The 22406-nt window shown below is 42.5% G+C and overlaps 1 protein-coding gene across 3 annotated transcripts in view; it reads right to left on the bottom strand.

Annotated features, from left to right (window-relative positions):
• RAD4 (DNA repair protein Rad4 family) overlaps positions 1–4318 on the bottom strand; it is a 103545-nt gene extending 99227 nt beyond the window's left edge. For 2 of the 3 annotated variants that reach the window (XR_015187091.1, XR_015187092.1), the window contains exon 1: positions 4014–4318. Coding sequence is in view for 1 of the 3 variants with exons in the window: in XM_086505426.1 (XP_086361552.1) it covers positions 4014–4056 (43 nt within the window). In the remaining 2 variants the exon portion in view is untranslated. The remainder of the gene's footprint in view (positions 1–4013) is intronic. The other variant, XM_086505426.1, reaches the window with a different exon arrangement.
• Between the last annotated feature and the right edge of the window lie 18088 nt (positions 4319–22406).

Below are 22406 nucleotides of genomic sequence, written 5' to 3'. Positions count from 1 at the left end.
GATGCTGATGCAAATCTAGATGGGGCTATGTCGAGACCGACGGTGGTGCCGACGATGACGAGACTATGGCTGAAAACGCTAGACTGTTGTCATACGAATCGCTGCTCTGCTGTTGTCCCGAAACGCTGCTCTTGCAAGGTTTCAAGTGTTGAATTTGCAGGTGCAAAAACGTTGTGGTATGGTGCGGGAAAACGCTGTCTCCGTGGCTGAAAAACACTGTTTCAAAAACGCTGGCTGAGGCTGAAATTTGTTGATGCAGAATCGCCTATTGCAGGGCTGAAAAACGCTGAGGGCAGGGCTGAAAAACGCTGGAGTCATCTTGCTGAAAACGCCAAGTTGAAGGGGTCCTTGTTCTTGCTTGAGACTTGGCCTGTTGAGCAATGCTCCTGTTGCCTCCTCTGCCAGAAAGTGCTAGCTTTGGTTTGCTTATATATTATCTTAGTCAAATTGCCCTACCTAGTTCCCAACAAAAGTCACTTAATAATTAGGTGAAAAATGTCAAAAATAGGGAAAATAGGTCTAATGCACTGGAAAATTCTCCTTGATGGATTCTGATGGGAATACTGATGATCATGATGTGTACAACCGGAGGATATGCATCTACCTCTACGTGACTCGTCATGCACGGTCTGCGAACAGACTCACAAAAGTGCCAGATCACTTCCTATTCGAGACTGACTTGACTGGCTTAACCCTGGTCATGCTGTAGCTTATCCACGGACACATAGGGTTGGATGTGCCACGTGACAACACGCTACTTTGGTATGTAAGGAGGAGTTCAATGGATCCCATTAAGGCCATCAATGAACTGTGGTTGTCTTATCCTACAGGCCAGTACACTACTCCATGATTTAACTAAGAAAAAGGTTAAATATCAATGGATTGTAGGACAGAAGCATGCCATTGATGAGCTCAAACAAAAGCTTATGACAAAGCCAATTTTGGTTTTACCAAATTTTACTAAGCCTTTTGAGGCCCATTGTAATGCATGTGGCGAGGACTGCTTGCAGTTATCGTGTCAAAGTCGACAATGCGGAAGTGTAGAGCAATGGGGAGAATACACGAGAGAGAAAGAGAGAGAGAGACTATTGAACCAACCAACTGGGCAATAAATTGATGATTGTACAATGGGGGCTAGGTGTTGCTTATATACTAGCCTGGGGAGACTGGGCCATTAACTTGAGATGCTATAACTTTAACACCCTCTCTGCAACTCAAAGTGGACATGTGTAGGAAGACATCTCATAGTGTACATATGTAGGAAGACCAAGTCGATGAAGAAGCTACCATGACTGGATACACCTCCGTTATCCTACCACCAACTTTTTACCTAAGAAGAATACCATCTTGAGCATCGTTTGCCTCACAGAAAATTGAACTGTAGACCACACTATGTCCAAGAATCCCCATTCATGAACTCTGAACACATCACGTCCAAATTTTCCTAGAAAGTGAACTTCTGGAACACATCATAACCATAATCCAGCCAATAACAATGCATTGACGTCCACATCCATAGTGTTTTGTATACGCCGCATTGGTTCCTTGCCAGATGCATGTGCCTTGAACTCCGACCCATGGATTCAAACACTAATAACTTGAACTCCAACACGTGGGTTCAAATCACTTGTAGGGAGCACTATTCTGCCCCCCTCTGCTGCTCACAAGCCTCTCTCTAGCTGAAGCAAGTTGCGGCAAAGGCCACCTAGCTAGAAATCTGGCATCATATCCATAGTGGCCGCCACCACGACACCAGAGACGTTGTAAAACCCTCCTCCGAAGGCCCCACTCTCGTCGGCGAGAGTGGTCTACTTATGATTGCACAATCTGGGACGATGACGACGGTGATGACGAAGTCGACCTAAGGGCTGAAATCTGCAATCTTTCTACTGCTGTCCAAAAACGCTAAGGGTTGAAATCTGCTAATCTGCTAAACGCTAAGGGCTGACATCTGCTAATCTTCTATCTGCTGAATTCTGACTCTATGTCGATGACGATGTCAATGCGACGACGACGCGCTGAAAACGCAGATGCTGAAATCTGCGTTTTCCGGGCTGAAACTATAAACCTTGCGGAAACTGATCGTGCGGCGAGGAACTGTTGTGGGAAGGTGAGATCCGCGAGGTTCGGGACTTTATCTGCGGGTGCTAACTGCTGAAAACTGAAAACGCTGATGTTCCTTGATGTTCCGTCACGGTAAAGCTGCAAAACGCCGGGGCTGATCTGCAACCAAAACGCAAGGGCCGAAATTCTGCTGCTGTCGCCAGTTGCTTTGTAAAATGCAAAACGTTAGGCTACTCTGAGGTGCTGCTGTCGCCGGAATCTGCAAAAGCAAATCGCTGGCTGATTTGGTGATGAAAACGCTAGGCCTTGGCTTCTGCTCCAAAAACGCTAGGTCTCTTGCGGGGGGGGGGGTTCTGCTGAGAAGTTGCCTGTTGAGCGTATGCTCCTACTGCCTCTTCTGCCAAATAGTGCTAGCTTTGGTTTGCTTATATATTTTCTTATCCAAATTGCCCTACCTACTTTTGTTGGAAAGTCATTTAAATTAATAAGTGAAAAATGTCAAAAATAAGGAAAATAGACTAAATGCACTGGAAAAATCCCCTAACTGATTTTAATGGATTCTGATGGGAATATTGATGATCATGTTGTGTGCAACCAGAGGATATGCATCTATGCCAAGTGATTGGGCATGCAAGGTCTACGAATAGACTCACAAAAAGTGTCATATCACTTCTAATCTAGACTGACTGAACTTGACGGAAACCATGTTATGGTGTAGCTTGACACAGGGTTGGATGTGTCACATGACATATATGCCTCACTTGTAGAGTGCGGTTCATGCACTTTGTGTTTCGAATTACACGATTGTTTTCCAAGTTTACGGAGTTGATATTTTGGGGCAACTCATGTATGCTTGAGTGCGGATTTTGCACATGATTTGCTCATGGTTTTGAGCATGTTTATGGCATGTATGGTTATTATGGTTAGATAGCCAAATACTACCGAAACTCTACCGGATTTTTCTTACGAGTTTATTTGTTTATGCGCATGGTTTGCAATCGTGTTTTGATTGCATTTGGCACTCAGTGGTTGTTTTGGCATCGCATTGTGAGAGTGTTTGCTCACCGGATTATGTCATTTGACATACATGTGGTAATCTCTTCAAGAGGGAGATCGTTGATGCTAGTTTCATCGATTATCACATAGTGCTCTTGGATTAGAGCGGGGTTTTTGGCATCATTTGAGAGGTTTCTCTCACTTGTTCGTTATATTGATCGCCATATTTGTTGACACTTCTCTTAGACAACTTATGCCAGCTTATGTTGTATTTTGACACTACTTGGTGTATGAGTTAGCCAGACTTTGGCTATTGTCAGTTGATCGATTTGTGCTTTGTCTTGTCACAAGTTATCGCCATGGATTTGGCATGTGCATCATTGTCAGGGTTTGTGCTTTTCCATACAAAGTTTGATGGTTCAAACTTTGAGCATTGGAAAGCAGGTATGCATGATGCATTGACTCAGTTGGGCCAAGTGTTGCCACTACAGGGCATGGATGCTAGGCCAGAGTCTATGACTGACGATGAGTGGGAGGACTTGGATGAGCTTGCACATTCGACGATCATGTTACACCTTGGTGAGTCTGTCTATCGCATTGGTTTGGATGCATGTATAGCTAGAGAGTTATGGCAAAGATTGTGCAATGCTTTTGGCACAAATGAGTCTAGAGAGATGCCTACAGTCACAGGACGCTCTTGCAGACATAGAGATGTTGTGTGTTGGCATTGTACTTCACTTGTAAACGTTTGTTTGCTAATCCTATTTGCAAAGAACAAGAATGCACAAACACACATGATTATCTGTGCCCAAAGAATCCCACATATACACAAAAAAGAACCCAAATACTTATTGATACGCAAAGACAAATAGACAACACATATATCTCCCAGGGACTCTGAGTTTACGGCCAAGTGGAGACCCTGTATTCAGCGTTTGCACAAGATGCAGTACCTGGAGAGAGATTGCTAGACCGCGTTACACGCTTGGAGCTCATGCTGGCAGCTGGTGGTGTAGCATTGGGGAGACAGCACAAAGAAAAAGGCGATGAAGACTCTGCTCCTTGTCAGCAGCAGGCCTGAGTCGCAAAGATGTAGTTTCTGACAGATAGGGTTAATATGCTGCGACAGAGATGCCTCCTGGCTCCTGGGTTGGGCGATATGCCTGCCACTGACAGCAGGTCAGCTTGAGCCTTGTTTTCTTCTTCTAGCGCAGTTGGCGGTTTCATCCCAGCCGTCCGAGTATGTCCTTACCATTTTTGAAAATATGAAGATAGCGGAATATTGTGCAATATGTAGTTTTGAAGAGAATAAAATCTTGAGAGTGATTTTTTTCCACACAAAACCAGAAGATAACTCTTCAAAATTGAAAAGAAATGAGCTGCTATTTTTATTATAATAGCAAGTTTCTATTATTATTATAATAGAAACTTTGATTGATGAAGTAGATGAAGGGAGTTAACTCTCTCTCTCTCTCATCTCTCTCTCTCTCTCTCTCTCTCGTGCGTGTGGGTGTGTGTGTGCGCACTAATAAAAAGAGGAAAATGGTATAACCTTTCTATCACCCAAGTGTGGTAGATTGATTATGCCATTTCCCTCTTGAATAACAGGTCTTAAGTTCAACTCCTCGTCGGCTAGATCTTTAAGGTCTCTTGGGATAGTTTCCTACGACATTAGAACTCTCTTCTTCTTCTCTCTCTCACACGGAACGCAGGTGAGAGGACTCGCGCTCTCGCATGCGTGGCTGGTTGCGTGTGTTGCAAGGAGAGCGGGGGGGGATTAGTGTTGCACGTGTTGCAGGGAGAGTTGAGGGGGGACATCGTTTGCGCAGAGGTCGTCTCAGCGTGTCGACGCCGATGCTGGCCTCGCATCCTTTTTTGTGTTGCCACATAAGTGGCAACATTGAAAAGGTTATAACCTTAGCTACTAATTATCAACCTTTGTGTGTGCAATAAATTGATTAATGTGAACTAGTGTGTGACCTGCGCGTTGCTGCGGTTAAGAAAGCATGGCCATTGGGTCACACACATACACATATTTGTAGGGGTGTGTGTGCGCGTATGCGCATGCACATGTGCACAAGCGAGGAGGGTGTACTTTATTCCTTGTAATCACTTCAAGAAGATTGCAATTCCCACTCTCTTTCTTATTAGATCGTGAGATCAAGACTCGTAGAGTAGACCTTTGATATCTATTTGGATTGCTCTTATGACAATAAAAATTATTTTCTTCTTCCCTGTCCTCTCTCTCTCTCTCTCTCTCTCTCTCACACACACACACACACACACACACACACACACACACACACACACAGTTTTGAGTTTAATAGTTGTCGGGTAGATCTTTGGGATCTCTCTCAATGAATAAGAAAAGGAAACTATAGTAACCTTTGAGTGTGGCAGATTGGTTATCACAGTTCTCTCTTAAATACCAGGTCTTAAGTTCAAGACTTGTCAAATAGAGCTTTGAGATCTCTTGATTGATGTGTTTCTATGACATCAAAACTTCTCTCTCTCTCTCTCTCTCTCTCTCTCTCTCTCTCTCTCTCTCTCTCACACACACACACACACACACACACACACACACACACACACACACACACATAGGCGTTCAAGTTGTCGGTTACCTTTTCTATCTCCCTCCATCAATCTTTATCTCCCTGTGGACAAATGTAGGCTCATAGCGAGATGCATATAATTTGTGTGTGTGTGTGTGTGTGTGTGAATGCACAAGTCATGAGAGTGGATTGTGGTCCCTATAATCACTCCGCAAAGATGAAAATTCTCTCTCTATCTCTTTGTCCCTATTTCTCTTGTAATCTCTCTCTCTCTCTCTCTCTCTCTCTCTCTCTCTTACACACACACATGCACATTCACACACATACATACACACAAAGTTTTGAGTTCTAGACTTGTTGGCTAGATGTTTGGCATCTCTCTTAGATAATAAGCAGAGGAAACGATTGGTTATCACAATTCCCTCTTAAGTACCATGTCTTAAGTTCAAGAAATTGAGGTTTCTTGATATGTTCCTTTGGCATTAAAACCTCTCTCTCTCTCTCTCTCTCTCTCTCTCTCTCTCTCTCTCTCTCTCTCTCTCTCTCTCTCTCTCTCTCTCTGTGTGTGTGTGTGTGTATATATATGTGTGTGTGTGTGTGTGTGTGTGTGTATACATTGCATGATGCATAGAAGCGTCGAGCACTCAGATTTATTTAAGCTCTTTAAGATGAATATCAAAGTAGAGTCACCCATCAAATTTGAGGGCTTGATTTTCTTTATGGCCTTCAATAGGAAAAGTAGAGTCACACTTTAAATGACACATGGATGCCTCCAGGGCTCATCTCTCTCTCTCTCTCTCTCTCTCTCTCTCTCTCTCTCACACACACACACACACACACACACATTTGTGCCCCATGGGAGGTTGTAACAGATTTCAATAGGTGCGCCCATCCTTTCTTGGCATAGCATATCCTTGAGGTGATGAGAGAGTGATAGTGGATATATTTGGCATTCAACTTTTCTATGTCTATTATGGTCTTCCATTTTGGGGCTAAAATTGTATATTTTTTGCTAGATTTTGAGCTTGCCTTGAAGAAAATCGGCAAAATCTTGTAAGTTTGTGTAAATATCCTCCATTCTTTAAATTTCAACTTAAAATTCAAAAGATTTTTATTTTGTAAATTTTAAAAGATTTTCTCGATTAAAAAAATACTTTTTGGTAGGTCCTATTCGAGACCTCTCTCTCTCTCTCTCTCTCTCTCTCTCTCTCTCTCTCTCTCTCACACACACACACACACACACACACACATGCCAATTCAACTCCGAGACCATTCAACTATGTCCCTTTGCACAAAGCTACAATGTGCAATGTGCACATTCTCGGGGCTAGAAGGACAATTAATTATACATGGAGATGCCAAGTGCGAGATTCGTGTGTCAATCGCATGGTCTACAATGCATGCATGTCGTGATCCGTCACCTCCACCCTTGATCCATTTGAGCATGCACATGCCATGTAGTGCTCGGTGTTCTTTATGGCCTTCAAAATGCGAAGTAGAGCAACCGTTTACAAAAATAGTAGTCACCCTTCAAATTTGAAGGTTGGAGTCAGTGTTCGAGAAAAGTGTGTCTTAGATTCGCCTTGAGCAAGTTGAAAACTTAAAACAATTGATTGAAAAGAGGGGGAAAAGAAAAAAATCCGCTTGAAAAATTTAAGAAAATAGAGGTGCATTGTAAAAGATACCATTATTTTGGAAAATTTCCTCTTTGAATCTACCCTAAAGAAAATTTTGTATGTTCGTAAAATTGACTTTTCCCAAAGGTATGTAAATAATATAGATATAGATGAAGTACTAAGCTTTTTGACTTTTTGACATAACTCAGAAGTCAAAACTATGTCTTTTCATTTTCTACCATCACATTTATTAGTACTTACCACTTCCCCTTCACTTTTGCAATTCAAACCAAAAGTCTTTTAAGACTTTCTTTGAAATGAGCCAGAGTGTGACATGTGGATTCCCTCTCCTTCCTATAAAATTTGAAGCTGCATTACATATAGTATAAATGGCGGTAGTCGTGTGAGTAGGCCACACAAAGGTTTTTCTATTAGAGTCCCCCAATGACTAGTAGATTAGTAACATTTAGTTTTATGGAGTAGTCACACTTCACTTTGGGAAAAGGAGATTATTAAAAAAACTCTCCAAAAATTAGACAAGAGGTACACATGATGTGATCGTGTATCCCTCTTACAAAAAGGGGAAACTCAACCTTGAATCTTCATTGGATTGTGCCCTTCCAAGACCTCTTAATACCAAACAAAAAGAGAGCATTAGTGCATTTAAAGGAGCATGTCTCCTAGATATCACTAAATCGAAAAATACATTGTGTGCCATAATTGAATAGTGTATTCCTAGTGTTATTAATACCCTTAGTACATAGCGAGACCCGGCTCTTAGGACTTTACAAAGTCAAAAATGGCACAGGAGGCATCCTTGATGGGCAGACTCACCATATGGTTGGGCACCCTCTTCCCCTTGGAATCAAAGGTGTTCTAGCACTATTTGTGCTTGAGGAGGCTTGTGGGGTGCACCCTTCTAGATATGTAGACATATCATGTGTGCTTGACAAGAGGTATAAGTTATAGTAATAGAGGAGATTTTTGTTTCCATATACATGTGGTAGTGATGTGTGTGAACACACTAGGACCGCCGGGGCATTTTTTCCCTCTTTAGGAGGTTTTTTCCCCCGAGCATTGTATATACGCCCATCACTCTAGAGCTATCTATCTTTCCATTGCATACTAAGTAACAAATTCTCTATTGTGTGCCTTGAGCTTCCTTCGTCTTCTCCAAGCTGTGTGCGTTTCTCTGCAACCCTAATTCCAACAATTGGTATCAGAGCAGGTTGCGTCCTCCTGGGCCTAGTCGCCAGCTACTCCAGCACACTTCTGCTCACTTTCTCCAATTTCAGTGAGCTTTGGCAAGCGTTCGCAGGTCGACAAAAATTTCGGGCAAGCTCAAAGAGCTGAGTCTGCTCAGATTTTTGATTCGGGCTCATTTCGGCCTCCGTTTCCACTACAGGCAGTACTGCAGAGACTATTTCATCATTTTGTGCAGAATTTCTGTCAGTGCCGTTTTCTGCATAACAGGTGCCTCATAGTCTTCTACGGTTTGTGCTGTATAGAACGTGTTGTTCCCGCTCCGTTTCTCCTATTTTCAGGCAGCTTTCACATCAGGTGCAGCATTTACCATGGTTGACAACAACACAGATGTGTTCAAGATGTTTGTTGCCAGGTTGGATGGGGACAACTACCCTATGTGGGTTTATATGATGCAACATTTTCTTGTGTCAAAGGGCGTCTGGAACATTGTGCAGGGCATTGATGTACGTCCTGGTTTTGAGGATGTAGGCGATGTTGAGCATGTTGCAGGTCTTGCTGCAAGGATTGCTGCTATTAGAGTTGTTTTGCCTATGGCAGAACGAGCTCGTTGGGATGTAAAGGATGTGCAGGCTCATGCATTGATTGCATTGTCTGTGAAGCGCACCATTGTTCCTCACATTCGTTCACCAAAATCTGCAAGACAGGCTTGGGATATTCTAGCAGGTCTTTATGCAAGCCGCCATGAGGCTAAAATTGCTTTGCTGTGTAAAGAGTTGGAGTCGAAGATTATGCATGAGGAAGATGATATGGACACGTTCATTGCTGGTGTCAAGGATATCAATGAGTAACTTATTTCTGCAGGTGAAGTCATTTCAAACAGTTCCCTTGTGCAGATTGTCCTTTATGCCTTACCAGATTCCTACCAGACTTTTGCTAGTACTTGGAGATTGATGACCCAAGGAAATCCTGAAGTTGTCAAGTTTGATGCATTATGCACATTGCTGTTGCAAGAGTCACTTTCCTGAAAAAACAGAACTAGGCAGCATGCAATTGAACAGGCTTTTATTGCTTCTCAAAGAAAGGGTGGTAACAACAATGCGGCCACTTCTGATGGTTCTGCTGCATGTGGCAAAACTTCTGCTTCTGCTGGCAGCAATTCGTCTAGAAAAAAGGCTAAGAAGAAAGAGGGTGGTTCCACTACAAATGCTGGTTCCACTACAAATGCAGCCATTGTTGAGTCTTCTGTGAAAGGACACTGTGTTGCTGATGTTGATGCAGAATGGGCTTTTAGCGCAGAGTGCACTTACAATCTTGTTGTCCGTGTCAGTTGCTGCAGATTCACATGTGTGGTATTTCGACAGTGGTGCTACAAAACACATTACCTCACATCGTGAATTTTTTACCTCTCTAGTTTGTCCCGCATGGGAATTCAGTCACTTGTGCCAACAATGCCTCTTATCCGGTTCAAGGAGTTGGAAAGATTGTGCTTACTGCTGCAAATGGCAGTTCCTTCACACTTGTTGATGCACTTTATGTACCTGGGATCAAGAAGAATCTCTTGTCTGTATCCGCACTTGCTAGACTTGGACTTGTAGTCAAATTTGTGGATGATAGATGTACGGTTCATGATCTCAGTTTTGGTGATGAAATTGTTGCATCTAGCCTTTTGTGTCGTGGGCTGTATAAGCTCACTTTGTATGACAAGTGTGGACAAAATTTTGCAAATGCTGTTGCAGATTCAAGGGCTATTTCAGATGCAAAACTTTGGCATGTACGTTTTGGTCATCTGAATTTTGCTAGTTTGCTGCGTTTGTAGAAATCTGATATGGTTGCTTCTTTGCCGCCTCTTGAAGCACCTGTCAAACATGTTTGTGAAGGCTGTATCTTGGGTAAGATGCAGCGTTCTAAGTTTCCAAAGGATGGTTCAGTTCGGGCCACATGTAGGTTGCAGCTTGTGCATAGTGATGTTTGTGGGCCCATGCAAACTCCGTCCTTGGGCAATTACATGTACTTCGTGACTTTCATTGATGATTACTCCAGGCATGCATGGGTATTTCCGCTTAAAGCAAAGTCCGAAGTTTTTATGTGCTTCAAACAATTTCTGGCTATGGCTGAAAATGTCTCAAAATGTACTATGGGCACCCTCCGTTCGGATCGAGGGGGGGAGTATATATCTCATGAATTTAATGCATTTCTGGCTAGTCGTGGGATAAAACACCAACATACAGTGCCTTATACACCTCAACAAAATGGTGTTGCTTAGAGGAAAAACAGGTCACTGACGGAAATGGCACGATGTATGGTCAAAAGTCAAGCTTTGCCGCATTCTTTTTGGCTTGAGGCCATCATGTGTGCCACTTATGTACTTAACAGGTGTCCTACGAAAGCTTTGCAGTCTATTACTCTATATGAAGCATGGCATGATAGAAAGCCTTCTATTGAGCACATGCATTTTTTGTCTGTTTGGCATATGCTTTGGTGCCACAAACACAGTGCAGAAAATTTGATGATAAGACTGTCAAATGTATTTTTGTTGGTTATAGTGCTGAAATCAAAGATACAGGTTATATCATCCACAAACAAAGCGTATTCTTGTTTCACGGGATGTAGTGTTTGTGGAAGATTTTGTTCAGCCCTTGCTGTCATGTACTAGAGACAGTAATGTAAGCTCACGGGACATTTATGACACTTTGTTGCCTCTTTTCCGTGATGGAAATACGAATGTAATTTCCAATGAGGCAAATGTACAGCCTATAGGGGTTTCTGAAAATGTTACAGATCAACCTATTACTGATGCAGATGTACATGATGTACTTGATGAGGAAAGGGCTGAAAATGAGCAGGCTAGAGGTATGCCAAAATGGCTGGTGCACACTTTGCGTGACAGTAAATTGGATGCACCTTTGTCTAGTCGTACTCGTTCAGGATCTTGCCATGCATCTTATGCATCAGATTGTTATGCTTTGGCTGTGTCTAGCTTACATGATGTCGAGGAGCCTCTATCTCTTGATGAAGCACATAATTCAAAAAATTGGATGGCTGCCATGCAATCAGAATATGATGTACTTATAGAAAATGACACATGGACTTTATGTGATTTGCCTCCTGGCAAAAAGGCCATTGGTACGAAGTGGGTTTACAAGTTGAAACGCAAGCCGGATGGTGAGATTGATCGCCATAAGGCTTGACTTGTTGCAAAGGGTTATGCATAGCAAAAAGGCATATATTATGAAGAGACTTTTGCTCCCACTTGTCGTATGACTACTATGCGTTTTCTATCTGCATTGGCAGCTCATTTTGGTTGGGATGTACATCAATCAAACATTGTTATTGCTTTCTTGAATGGTGACATATTTGAGGAAGTTTATGTAACGTAGCCTCGCGGTTTTGTCATAAAAGGACAAGAGGACAAAGTGTGCAGATGTAAGAAGGCTTTGTATGGGTTGAAGCAATATCCTCGTGCTTGGTATGAGAAATCTGACACTCATTTGGTTAAACGAGGCTTTCGTAATAACAGTCCAGCAGAAAGCACATTGTATGTAAAGCGTGAGGGTGATGTACTTCACATTGTGGTTCTTTATGTCGATGATTTGCTGATCGCTGGACCAAATGAGAGACATATTGCTGAATTTAAGGCTGATTTGAATGCTACTTTGAAGATGAAAGATTTGGGGTTGTTGCATCATTACTTGGGTATACAGTTTAAGCAGTGTGATGGTGGTATTGCCTTGTGTCAGAAAAGTTACATAGAGACATCGTATGTAAGTTTGGACTTGAGGATTCCAAACCTATTGCCACTCCCATGGAAACAGGCTTGAAGTTGAGTCTACATGATGCTGGCAATCCTGCTGATGTCACTCTTTACCAAACTGTTGCTGGCTGCCTCATTTATGTATGCAACACGAGGCCGGATATTCAGTTTGCAGTCTCACAGGTCAGCAGATTTATGCATAGCCTAGGGTCTAAGCATTGGCAGGATGTCATGAGGATTTTCCACTACCTTAGTGGCACTTTACATCTTGGCTTGTTTTATCCCAAGGGGGGATCATTGCCGCCAGACTTACATGCTTTTTCGAACTCAGATTGGGATGGTTGTTTTGACACACGAGAATCCACAAGTGGTTTTGGTTTCATGCTTGGCAGTTCATGTATATCATGGTTGAGCAAGAAGCAACCTAGTGTGGCCACTTCGAGTTGTGAGGCTGAGTACAGGGCAGTCTTCACAGCTACGGTTGAGTGTGTATGGCTCAGACGCCTTATGGCTGATTTGGGTGTTGGACAGGAAACTGCCAACACTATCTACACTGACAGTCAGAGCGCATTGGCAGTTGCGAGGAACCTAGTTTTTCATGCTCGCACAAAGCACATTGAGGTGCATTACCACTATGTCAGGGAGAGGCTCTCAGCAAGAGAGATCAGCTTGGCTTATGTGCCAACACAGGTCAAGCTTGCAGATCTTTTCACAAAGGGATTGTCTCGTGAGAAGCTTGAAGCTTTCCGCAAAGCTTTGGGCTTACTCCCCTTTGTGGACTGATCATGTCCTCTGGGCATGACACTTCCCTTTACTCATGTGCCAGCTCTTGTTCACCGCATCACTCCAGGGGGGATTTGTTACCATATACATGTGGTAGTGATGTGTGTGAAGACACTAGGACCGTCGGGGCATTTTTCCCCTCTTTAGGAGGTTTTTTCCCCTAAACATTGTATATACACCCATCACTCTAGGGCTATCTATCTTTCCATTGCATACTAAGTAACACACTCTCTATTGTGTGCCTTGAGCTTCCTTCGTCTTCTCCAAGCTGTGTGCGTTTCTCTGCAACCCTAATTCCAACAATTTTTAATCCAAATTTTTTATAGAAAAAATAAGTTTATGAAAGCACCAAAACGGATCCAATGGTAGTTTATGCCCAAATTCACCACAATGTTGAAGTCCGCTTGGGTTGCCACACCCAAAAGCACCATGAGTCTTGAGTGCAAGACCTTAGGGTTAAACACACTATGTTTGGTGAGCTAGCCACAAGCCCCAATTGGCTTTTACGTGGGGAAGATCCTAAAATAGGGTTTTATGCTTAGCTTGGTAGGTAATTCCCACCCACCCACACACACACACACACACACACACACACACACACACACACACACACACACATCTAGGATTAGCAAGGGATAAGACTGCTAATTGAAGTGGTTACTCTCAACCAAGTGCGGTCCTTGATGGAGTTAATCCAATCAATCAAACCATCATGAAAAGTGAACTAAAGATGAATTGAAGGATTAATCAAGGACTTATTAGCAAAGGGAAACTAGAGAACATGCACTTAGTAACTAGACCTATTTCCAACTAATAATCAAATGCTTAGATGGCAATGAACTCAAGGGAATCAAACCCAAGAACATAATCAAGCATAGTATCTTCACAAATGGTTGATCGGAGTTCTGCAAAGCACTATTCCTATGTGGCTTTTAAACCAATTATTATAATATGGTGCCCTAATTAGTGTAGCATTCATGGTGATTAGACTAGTGGTCAATGACTCAATACACAAGAGATAACCAAATGAAATAGAACTAGTTTTTGAGTCAACTCTCAAGAAGTGTATACAAGATCACCTTAAATTAGAAGTAGCAAAGGCATCTAAGGTGTAGTACAATGCACATGACTCCAAGATGCCCCCAAATAAGCTCCTACAAAGGGAGGTCTACCCATGAAGGTAGGAGAGGCATTTGGCATCTTTTACAACTCATCTAGAAGCTTACACACATCATACAACTCACATGGAGGTCACTTGGTAAAGTGCCACAAAGGTAATGACTAGACAAGAGAGGATGCACACTACATGCTTGTACAATTGGCAACATGCCTATGACATCATTCATGTGCGGCAAACATATCTAGCACGATATCTCCAGCTTGGGTAGAGGTGCCAAGCAACCACTTGTGTGTCCACACAAGCTACATGTCATCACTAGGCAACCTCATAAATTTTTCCATCCTAAGTTGTATGTTGTGATACATATGACACAAAGGGTGGATGTTGTTGTGAACATCCTCTGATGGCCCCTCCATCAGTTCTCTACGCCACCACCAATTGATTCCTCTACCCGACCTCCATAATGTAGATGATATTAGCCACCATTAGCTGCCATGTCCCCACCATGTCTATCATACCAAGGACATCCTCCTCTAGGTGAAAGGGACATAGTTGAATATGGGGACAAGCAACACATGAATCTGCAACAACGCATGATTCAGTGTGTCAAAAACTTCCAAGCTAGCAAAGAAAGAGTGGCACACTAATAGTCTCAGGTTTGTTTTCATCGTCAAACCTCCAAAATTCTCTCGAAATCTCAAATACAAAATGTGTCTAAGTACCACACCTACCTCCATGCAAATGTTGACCATTGTAAATAGATCCTCTCCTCGCACCATGACAACAAAGGTCCCATGCTCGACTGAACACTCTTGTGCAAGAGTCAAAATTGTCTCAATGAGATATAATCTCGTCTCATTCCATACATGTATGAGAGACTAGTGTGAGACACAACAAGCCTTTTGAGGAAGTTGACCCATACCAATTGAGATCCATGCAAATACACCTTAGGATCCATGTCACTAAACCTATTCAATCCCCCAAGTAGCAAGAAAATGTGCAAAAAAATTCTAACAAATCAACAAGTGGGTGGGAATGGAGGCTCCACCCCATGTTCTTGGAAAGACAAAAAATGGAGGTCCCATTGTGTAGAGGCCCTTCACAAGGGTAAGTGCACAAGCACCACAAGGAGGTCATTCACAACTGCAAGCATACATGGGCCCATCCACATCAAACTGTGTACCTCTTAAGATGCTTCTTTATGCATCTTCTTTTTGGAATTAGGGTTGCAGAGAAACACACATAGCTTGGAGAAGACGAAGGAAGCTCAAGGCACACAACTGAGAGTGTGTATTACTTAGTGTGCAATGGAAAGATAGATAGTCCTCGAGTGACGGGCGTATATACAATGCACGTGGGAAAAAAACCTCCCAAAGAGGGAAAAAATGCCCGACGGTCCTAGTGTGTTCACACCCATCACTACCACATGTATATGGTAACAAACCCCCCCAGGAGTGATGCGGTGAACAAGAGCTGGCACATGAGTAAAGGGAAGTGCCATGCCCTGAGGACATGATCAGTCCACAAAGGGGAGTAAGCCCAAAGCTTTGCGGAAATCTTCGAGCTTCTCACGAGACAATGCCTTTATGAAAAGATCTGCAAGGTTTTCCTGTGTTGGCACATAAGCCAAGTTGATCTCCTGTTGAGATCCTCTCCCTGACATAGTGGTAATGCACCTCAATGTGCTTTGTGCAAGCATGAAAAATTGGGTTCCTCGCAACTGCCAATGCGCTCTGACTGTCAGTGTAGATAGTGTTGGCAATGTCTTGTCCAATACCCAAATCAGCCATAAGGCGTCCGAGCCATCCACACTCAACCGTAGCTGTGAAGACTGCCCTGTACTCAGCCTCACAACTCGAAGTGGCCACAATAGATTGCTTCTTTCTCAACCATGATATACATGAACTGCCAAGCATGAAACAAAAACCACATGTGGACACTCGCGTGTCAAAACAACCAGCCCAATCTGAGTCCGAAAAAGCATGTAAGTTGCATACATAAATGAGGCATCCACGAACAACAGTTTGGTAAAGAGTGACATCAGCAGGATCACCACCATCATGAAGACTCAATTTCAAACTTGTTTCCATGGGAGTGGCAATAGGTTTGCAATTCTCAAGTCCAAACTTACATAGCAATGTCTCTATGTAGCTTTTCTGACACAAGGCAATACCACCATCACACTGCTTAAACTGTATACCCAAGTAATGATGCAACATCCCCAAATCTTTCATCTTGAAAGTAGCATTCAAATCAGCCTTAAATTCAGCAATATGTCTCTCATTTGGTTCAGTGATCAGCAAATCATCTACATAAAGAACCACAATGAGAAGTACATCACCCTCACGCTTTACATACAATGTGCTTTTTGTTGGACTATTACGAAAGCCTTGTTTGACCAAATGAGTGTTAGCTTTCTCATACCAAGCATGAGGAGATTGCTTCAACCCATACAAAGCCTTCTTACATCTGCACATTTTGTCCTCTTGTCCTTTCTTGACAAAACCGCGAGGCTGTGTTACATAAACTTCCTCAAATATGTCACCATTCAAGAAAGTAGTAACAATGTCTGATTGATGTACATCCCAACCAAAATGAACTGCCAATGCACATAGAAAACACACAGTAGTCATATGAAAAGTGGGAGCAGAAGTCTCATCATAATCTATGCCTTTTTGTTGTGCATAACCCTTTGCAACAATTCAAGCCTTATGGCGATCGATCTCACCATTCGGCTTGCGTTTCAACTTGTAAACCCACTTCGTACCAATGGCCTTTTTGCCATGAGGCAAATCACATAAAGTCTATGTGTAATTTTCTATAAGTGCATCATATTCTGATTGCATGGCAGCCATCCATTTTCTGAATTTTGTGCTTCATCAAAAGACAGAGGTTCCTCAACATCATGCAAGCTAGACACAACCAAAGAATAACAATCTCATGCATAAGATGCATGGCGAGATCCTAAACGAGTACGACTAGACAAAGGTGCATCCAATTTACTGTCATGCAATGTATGCACCAACCATTTTGGCATACCTCTAGCCTGCTCATTTTCATCCCTTTCCACATCAAGTACATCATGTACATCTCCATCAGTAATAGGATGATCTGTAACATTTTCAGAAACCCCCATAGGCTGTACATTTGCCTCATTGGAATTTACATTTGTATTTACACCACTGAAAAGAGGCAACAAAGTGTCATAAATGTCCTGCGACTTACATTACTGTCTCTAGTACATGTCAGCAAGGGCTGAACAGAATCTTCCACAAACACTACATCCCGTGAAACCAGAATACGCTTTGTTTGCGGATGATATAACCTGTAACCTTTGCTTTCAGCACTATAACCAGCAAATATACATTTGACAGTCTTATCATCCAATTTTCTTCGTTGTGTTTGTGGCACCAAAGCATATGCCAAACAACCAAAAACACGCATGTGCTCAGTAGAAGGCTTTCTATCATGCCATGCTTCATATGGAGTAATAGACTGCAAAGCTTTCGTTAGGACACCTGTTTAGTACATAAGGGGCATACATGATGGTTTCAACCAAAAAGAATATGGCAAAGCTTGAATTTTGACCATACATTGTGCCATTTTCATAAGTGACCTGTTTTTCCTCTCAGCAACACCATTTTGTTGAGGTGTATAAGGCACTATACATTGCTGTTTTATCCCACGACTAGCCAGAAATGCATTAAATTCATGAGACATTTTACTCCCCCCCTGATCAGAACGGAGGGTGCCCATAGTACATTTTGAGACATTTTCAACCATAGCCAGAAATTGTTTGAAGCACATAAAAATTTCGGACTTCGATTTAAGCGGAAATACCCATGCATGCCTGGAGTAATCATCAATGAAAGTCACGAAGTATAGGTAATTGCCCAAGGACGGAGTTTGCATGGGCCCAAAAACATCACTATGCACAAGCTGCAACTTGCATGTGGCCCTAAGTGAACCATCCTTTGGAAACTTATAACGCTGCATTTTACCCAAAATACAGCCTTCAAAAACATGTTTGGCGGGTGCTTCAAGGCGTAGCAGAACCATAACAAGTGGCTGCATTGTTGTTACCACCCTTTCTTTGAGAAGCAATGAAAGCATGTTCAACAGCACGCTGTCTAGTCCTGTTGCAATAGCAATGTGCATAATGCATCAAACTTGACAACTTCAGGATTTCCTTGGGTCATAAGTCTCCAAGTACTAGCAAAGGTCTGGTAAGAATCTGGTAAGGCATCAAGAACAATCTGCACAAGGGAACTGTCTGAAATGACTTCACCTGCAGAAATAAGTTGCTCATTGATATTCTTGACACCAGCAAGGAAAGTGTCCATATCATCTTCCTCATGCATAATCTTCGACTCCAGCTCTTTACGCAGCAAAGCAATTTTAGTCTCATTGCGACTTGCATAAAGACCAGCCAAAATATCCCAAGCCTGTTTTGCAAATTTTGCTGAACAAATGTGAGGAACAATGGTGCGCTTCACATACAACACAATCAATGCTTGAGCCTGCGCATCCCTTACATCGCAGCGAAATTGTTCTGCCGTAGGTAAAACAACTCTAATAGCAGCAATCCTTGGAGAAACACCTACCACATCCTAAACATCGCCTACATCCTCAGAACCAGGACGTACATCAATGCCCTACACAATATTCCAGACGCCCTTTGACACAAGAACGTGTTGCATCATATAAGCCCACATAGAATAATTGTCCCCATCCAACCTATCCTGAGCAGCAAACATCTTGTTGTTGTCAGCCATGGTAAATGTTGCACCTGATGTGAAAACTGCCCGAAAAGAGGAGAAACGAAGCGGGAACAACACGTGATATATAGCACAAACCGTAGAAGACTGTAAGGCACCTGTTATGCAAAAAACGGCACTAACAAAAATTCTGCAAAAAATGACAAAATTGCCTGTGTAGGCCTGCCTGTGGAAACAGAGGCCAAAATGAGTTCGAATCAGAAATCTGAGCAGATTGAGCTCTACGAGTTCAACCAAAATATTTGTCGACCTGTGAACGCTCGCCAAACCTCACTAAAATCGGAGAAACTGAGCAGGCGTGTGCTGGAGCAGCTGGCGACTAAGCACGGGAGGACGAAACTTGCTCTGATACCAATTGTTGGAATTAGGGTTGCAGAGAAACACACACAGCTTGGAGAAGACGAAGGAAGCTCAAGGCACACAATTGAGAGTGTATTACTTAGTGTGTCATGGAAAGATAGATGGCCCTTGAGTGATGGGCATATATACAATGCACCGGGGAAAAAACCTCCTAAAGAGGGAAAAAATGCCTCGGTGGTCCTAGTGTGTTCACACACATCACTACCACATGTATATGGTAACACTTCTCATCACACATTCTTCCCTTCTCAAGCCCCTACTCCTTTCTAGTTCCAAGAAGTTTTGTATTGTAAAATGTTGGCACAAAAAGCTAGCCTACAACATTTGCGATTTTCGAACAATACCATCCTTGTTGGATACAAGTTTTAGATGTGTATGAGGAAACTTGTTTCAATTAAGGTTGAGTTAATGTGTAAGATGTAGTCATGAAAGCATGTTTGGCAAAGCATGAAAGCCACCATAGCCACCTGAAGTGATGGGCTAAAAATGATGCATCGAGAAAGTTATATCAACTCTTTGCCACTTAACAAAGAATATCTCAATGGACGTTTTCTTTAATAGCTAGCTTAGAATCTCTCTCTTATGCTAAGAAATTATTCTTTTCTCCCTAAACCATGCAATGATGCCTAAGACAAGATACCCATTGGTGATGGATTTCATAAATCTCCAGTATAATTCTTTCCATAAGCCACCACCAATTAACAATACGTCCATGGTTATTTAGCGTGATGACATCAAGCGATGGGTATCTTAGATGCACTAAGATGCTAGGAACATGTGCGACACAATTTTTTGTTTTAAGACTTCAAGAGAAAACTCAAGATTTGGAGAGCAAGATGGCGCTTATTGATCGTGGGTAGCTAGGGACAATTGCACACGTGGGCAACTTTGTGACACTTTCCACCTCATTATTCAATTTGTGGGATGGCTTTTGCTATATAGAATCCCATTGCGTAACATTGCTAGGCAAGATTCTCAACAATTGGGCTCAAGAATGGAAGAACTTTATCAGCAACAGAGAGGACACAAGCTATGAAAACTCAAGGAGCCTCCCAAAGGAGGGGACAATACCTAAGGAAATCTCTAATGAAGAGGCAGTCCGTGAATGCATCACAGTGTCCTCCTTGAATGACATCCACCATTTATAAGGTTTATCTTCTAGTGTCAAACTAGTTTGTAGTGTCTTGACCGTATTCAAAGTTCAAGGTGGATCATAAATACCATGCCATTTACTTAGAAATATATTCACTTCATCCTTGTTACATTCTTTCTACTCCCCAACTACGAAAAGTCTATGGTTTTGTGTTTTTTAACAGCTTGTCCACATCTTTTTGTGTGAGAATAGGCAACGAACCCGGATTGGAGCCTTGCTCTGACATGCCAAGAGCAGGGTTTATAGGTACAGTGCACGATGGAGCCCCAAGCTACTCACTTGTAGGGCCCTTGGCCTATTGATGCATATATTTCACTACCAAATCAGATAGTTTGCAAACATGCATGATTGTAATGCCCTAAATTCTTGCAATCAAGCAACTCAATGCTATCATCCATGCTTGCTATTGTGGGGGCACCCTCCTTGGCAAGGCAGGTGCAACAGTTGGAAGGACACTCAAAGTCGAGTTGGTGATCCATATCTATGTTTGAATCCATGATGCAGTGCATTGTTGATTGAAAATAAATAAATACCTTGTATTCACTATTGGCAAAATTTTGTAATGCGCACCAATCAACTGGGCCAATTTGTAAAAGAAAAATAATCCACCAAAACGATATAGAATTGACTCTAGAATTGTTCAAATTACCTCGTCGAGTGATGGCAATCCATAGTGCTTCGATTGGAAACCTTGCAAGCCTTGGCATCTTGAATCTCCTAGGGTGAGCCCGCATGGAAGTCACTCATGGCCCAAGATGTTCCTTTGCACAAGTAATAATGTAGAACAATTCTTTAGAATTCATCTTTGATATTCTTCTACTGCACTGCTACCGAGCAACTGTTGTTGGCTCACACATTATGTGCAATGGTACTTCAATACCCTATGATTGAAAGGCCCCTTATGCCAGTTTGTAGGCCCAAATATTGAAGGGTTTTGACCCTTAAGTGTGAAAAAGACGCACAAATAAGGTCGCCATGGCGTTTGTAGAGCAACACAAAGGTGAGGGATGAGCATGTAGCAAGGTCAAACGGGTGCACTCCTACTGAAATGAATTTTTCCATACGTCCCAACACACACCCACCGAATAAGCCTGAGAGAGAAAGGATACATGTAGGTTGACCTCCATGATGTATGTGTGTAGGGAGGCTTTCCCACATGTACCGTGCTTGGTCTGTGCTCCTTCTCCATGGACACTTGCATGCATGCAACCATGCCCCTTCCCCCAAGAATAGAACCTAAGCTTTGATAACCAATATAAGACCAAGGATACTTTGGGAGCTTCACACTCCTCCCAACCTGCCTCGACCCCCTTTATAGAGAGGTCAAGCCCCTATTCATAGTTCCAACCAGGACCATGCTTGGCTGCCCTTGGCCAGGTAGCAAGCAAGAATCTCTTCCCCTTATTTTACCTTAATTTTAAACCTTACCAGTCTTAGCCTCTCCTCTTCCTTTTAGTTAGGAAAAGCCATATCAACCTTGAATATAATTTCTTTACGCTAGCACAAATACTTTTTAAATCTTTTGCATGCTAGTGTAACTTTGCATTATTCTTGTACCATCTTTGAAACTTTCATACTTGGCAAAGTGTTTGGATAGGAACAACCGTTGACCCTTTAGCTCACTTTGGATTCTTGCCTTGCTATCCAACTCTTTAAAGTTGCCATAGTCTACTGTCTATCTCATGTCCTGGGAGAACTTGAGAAATTTTCTTCCTGACTGTCAAACTCCTACTTCCCCTCCACTTCATCGTGTGGAAATTCACTTCCTTCCCGATCCTCTCAATCTAGTTTTATCCTCTCTCCTTTCCACCCTCTACATAGTAAACTTCCAAGTAATGTTCCCTCCTTTACCTCATAGTATGTATAGCTTGGGCACTGACTCCTTAAAATCTTTTGTGATCTGCTCTCAACAAACACGATCAAGAAGATGGTCTATATTCTATTATGACTGCTTGTGTGTGCGCCCTCAAGTAAACTTCCAAGTAATGTTCCCTCCTTTACCTCATAGTATGTATAGCTTGGGC

The sequence above is a fragment of the Adiantum capillus-veneris genome, chromosome 29 (genome assembly GCF_014529385.1).
Source record: "Adiantum capillus-veneris isolate H3 chromosome 29, ASM1452938v2, whole genome shotgun sequence".
Lineage (NCBI taxonomy): Eukaryota > Viridiplantae > Streptophyta > Polypodiopsida > Polypodiales > Pteridaceae > Adiantum > Adiantum capillus-veneris.
The sequence above is the reverse complement of the archived record's forward strand: the minus strand, read 5'-3'. Positions and strand labels throughout refer to the sequence as shown.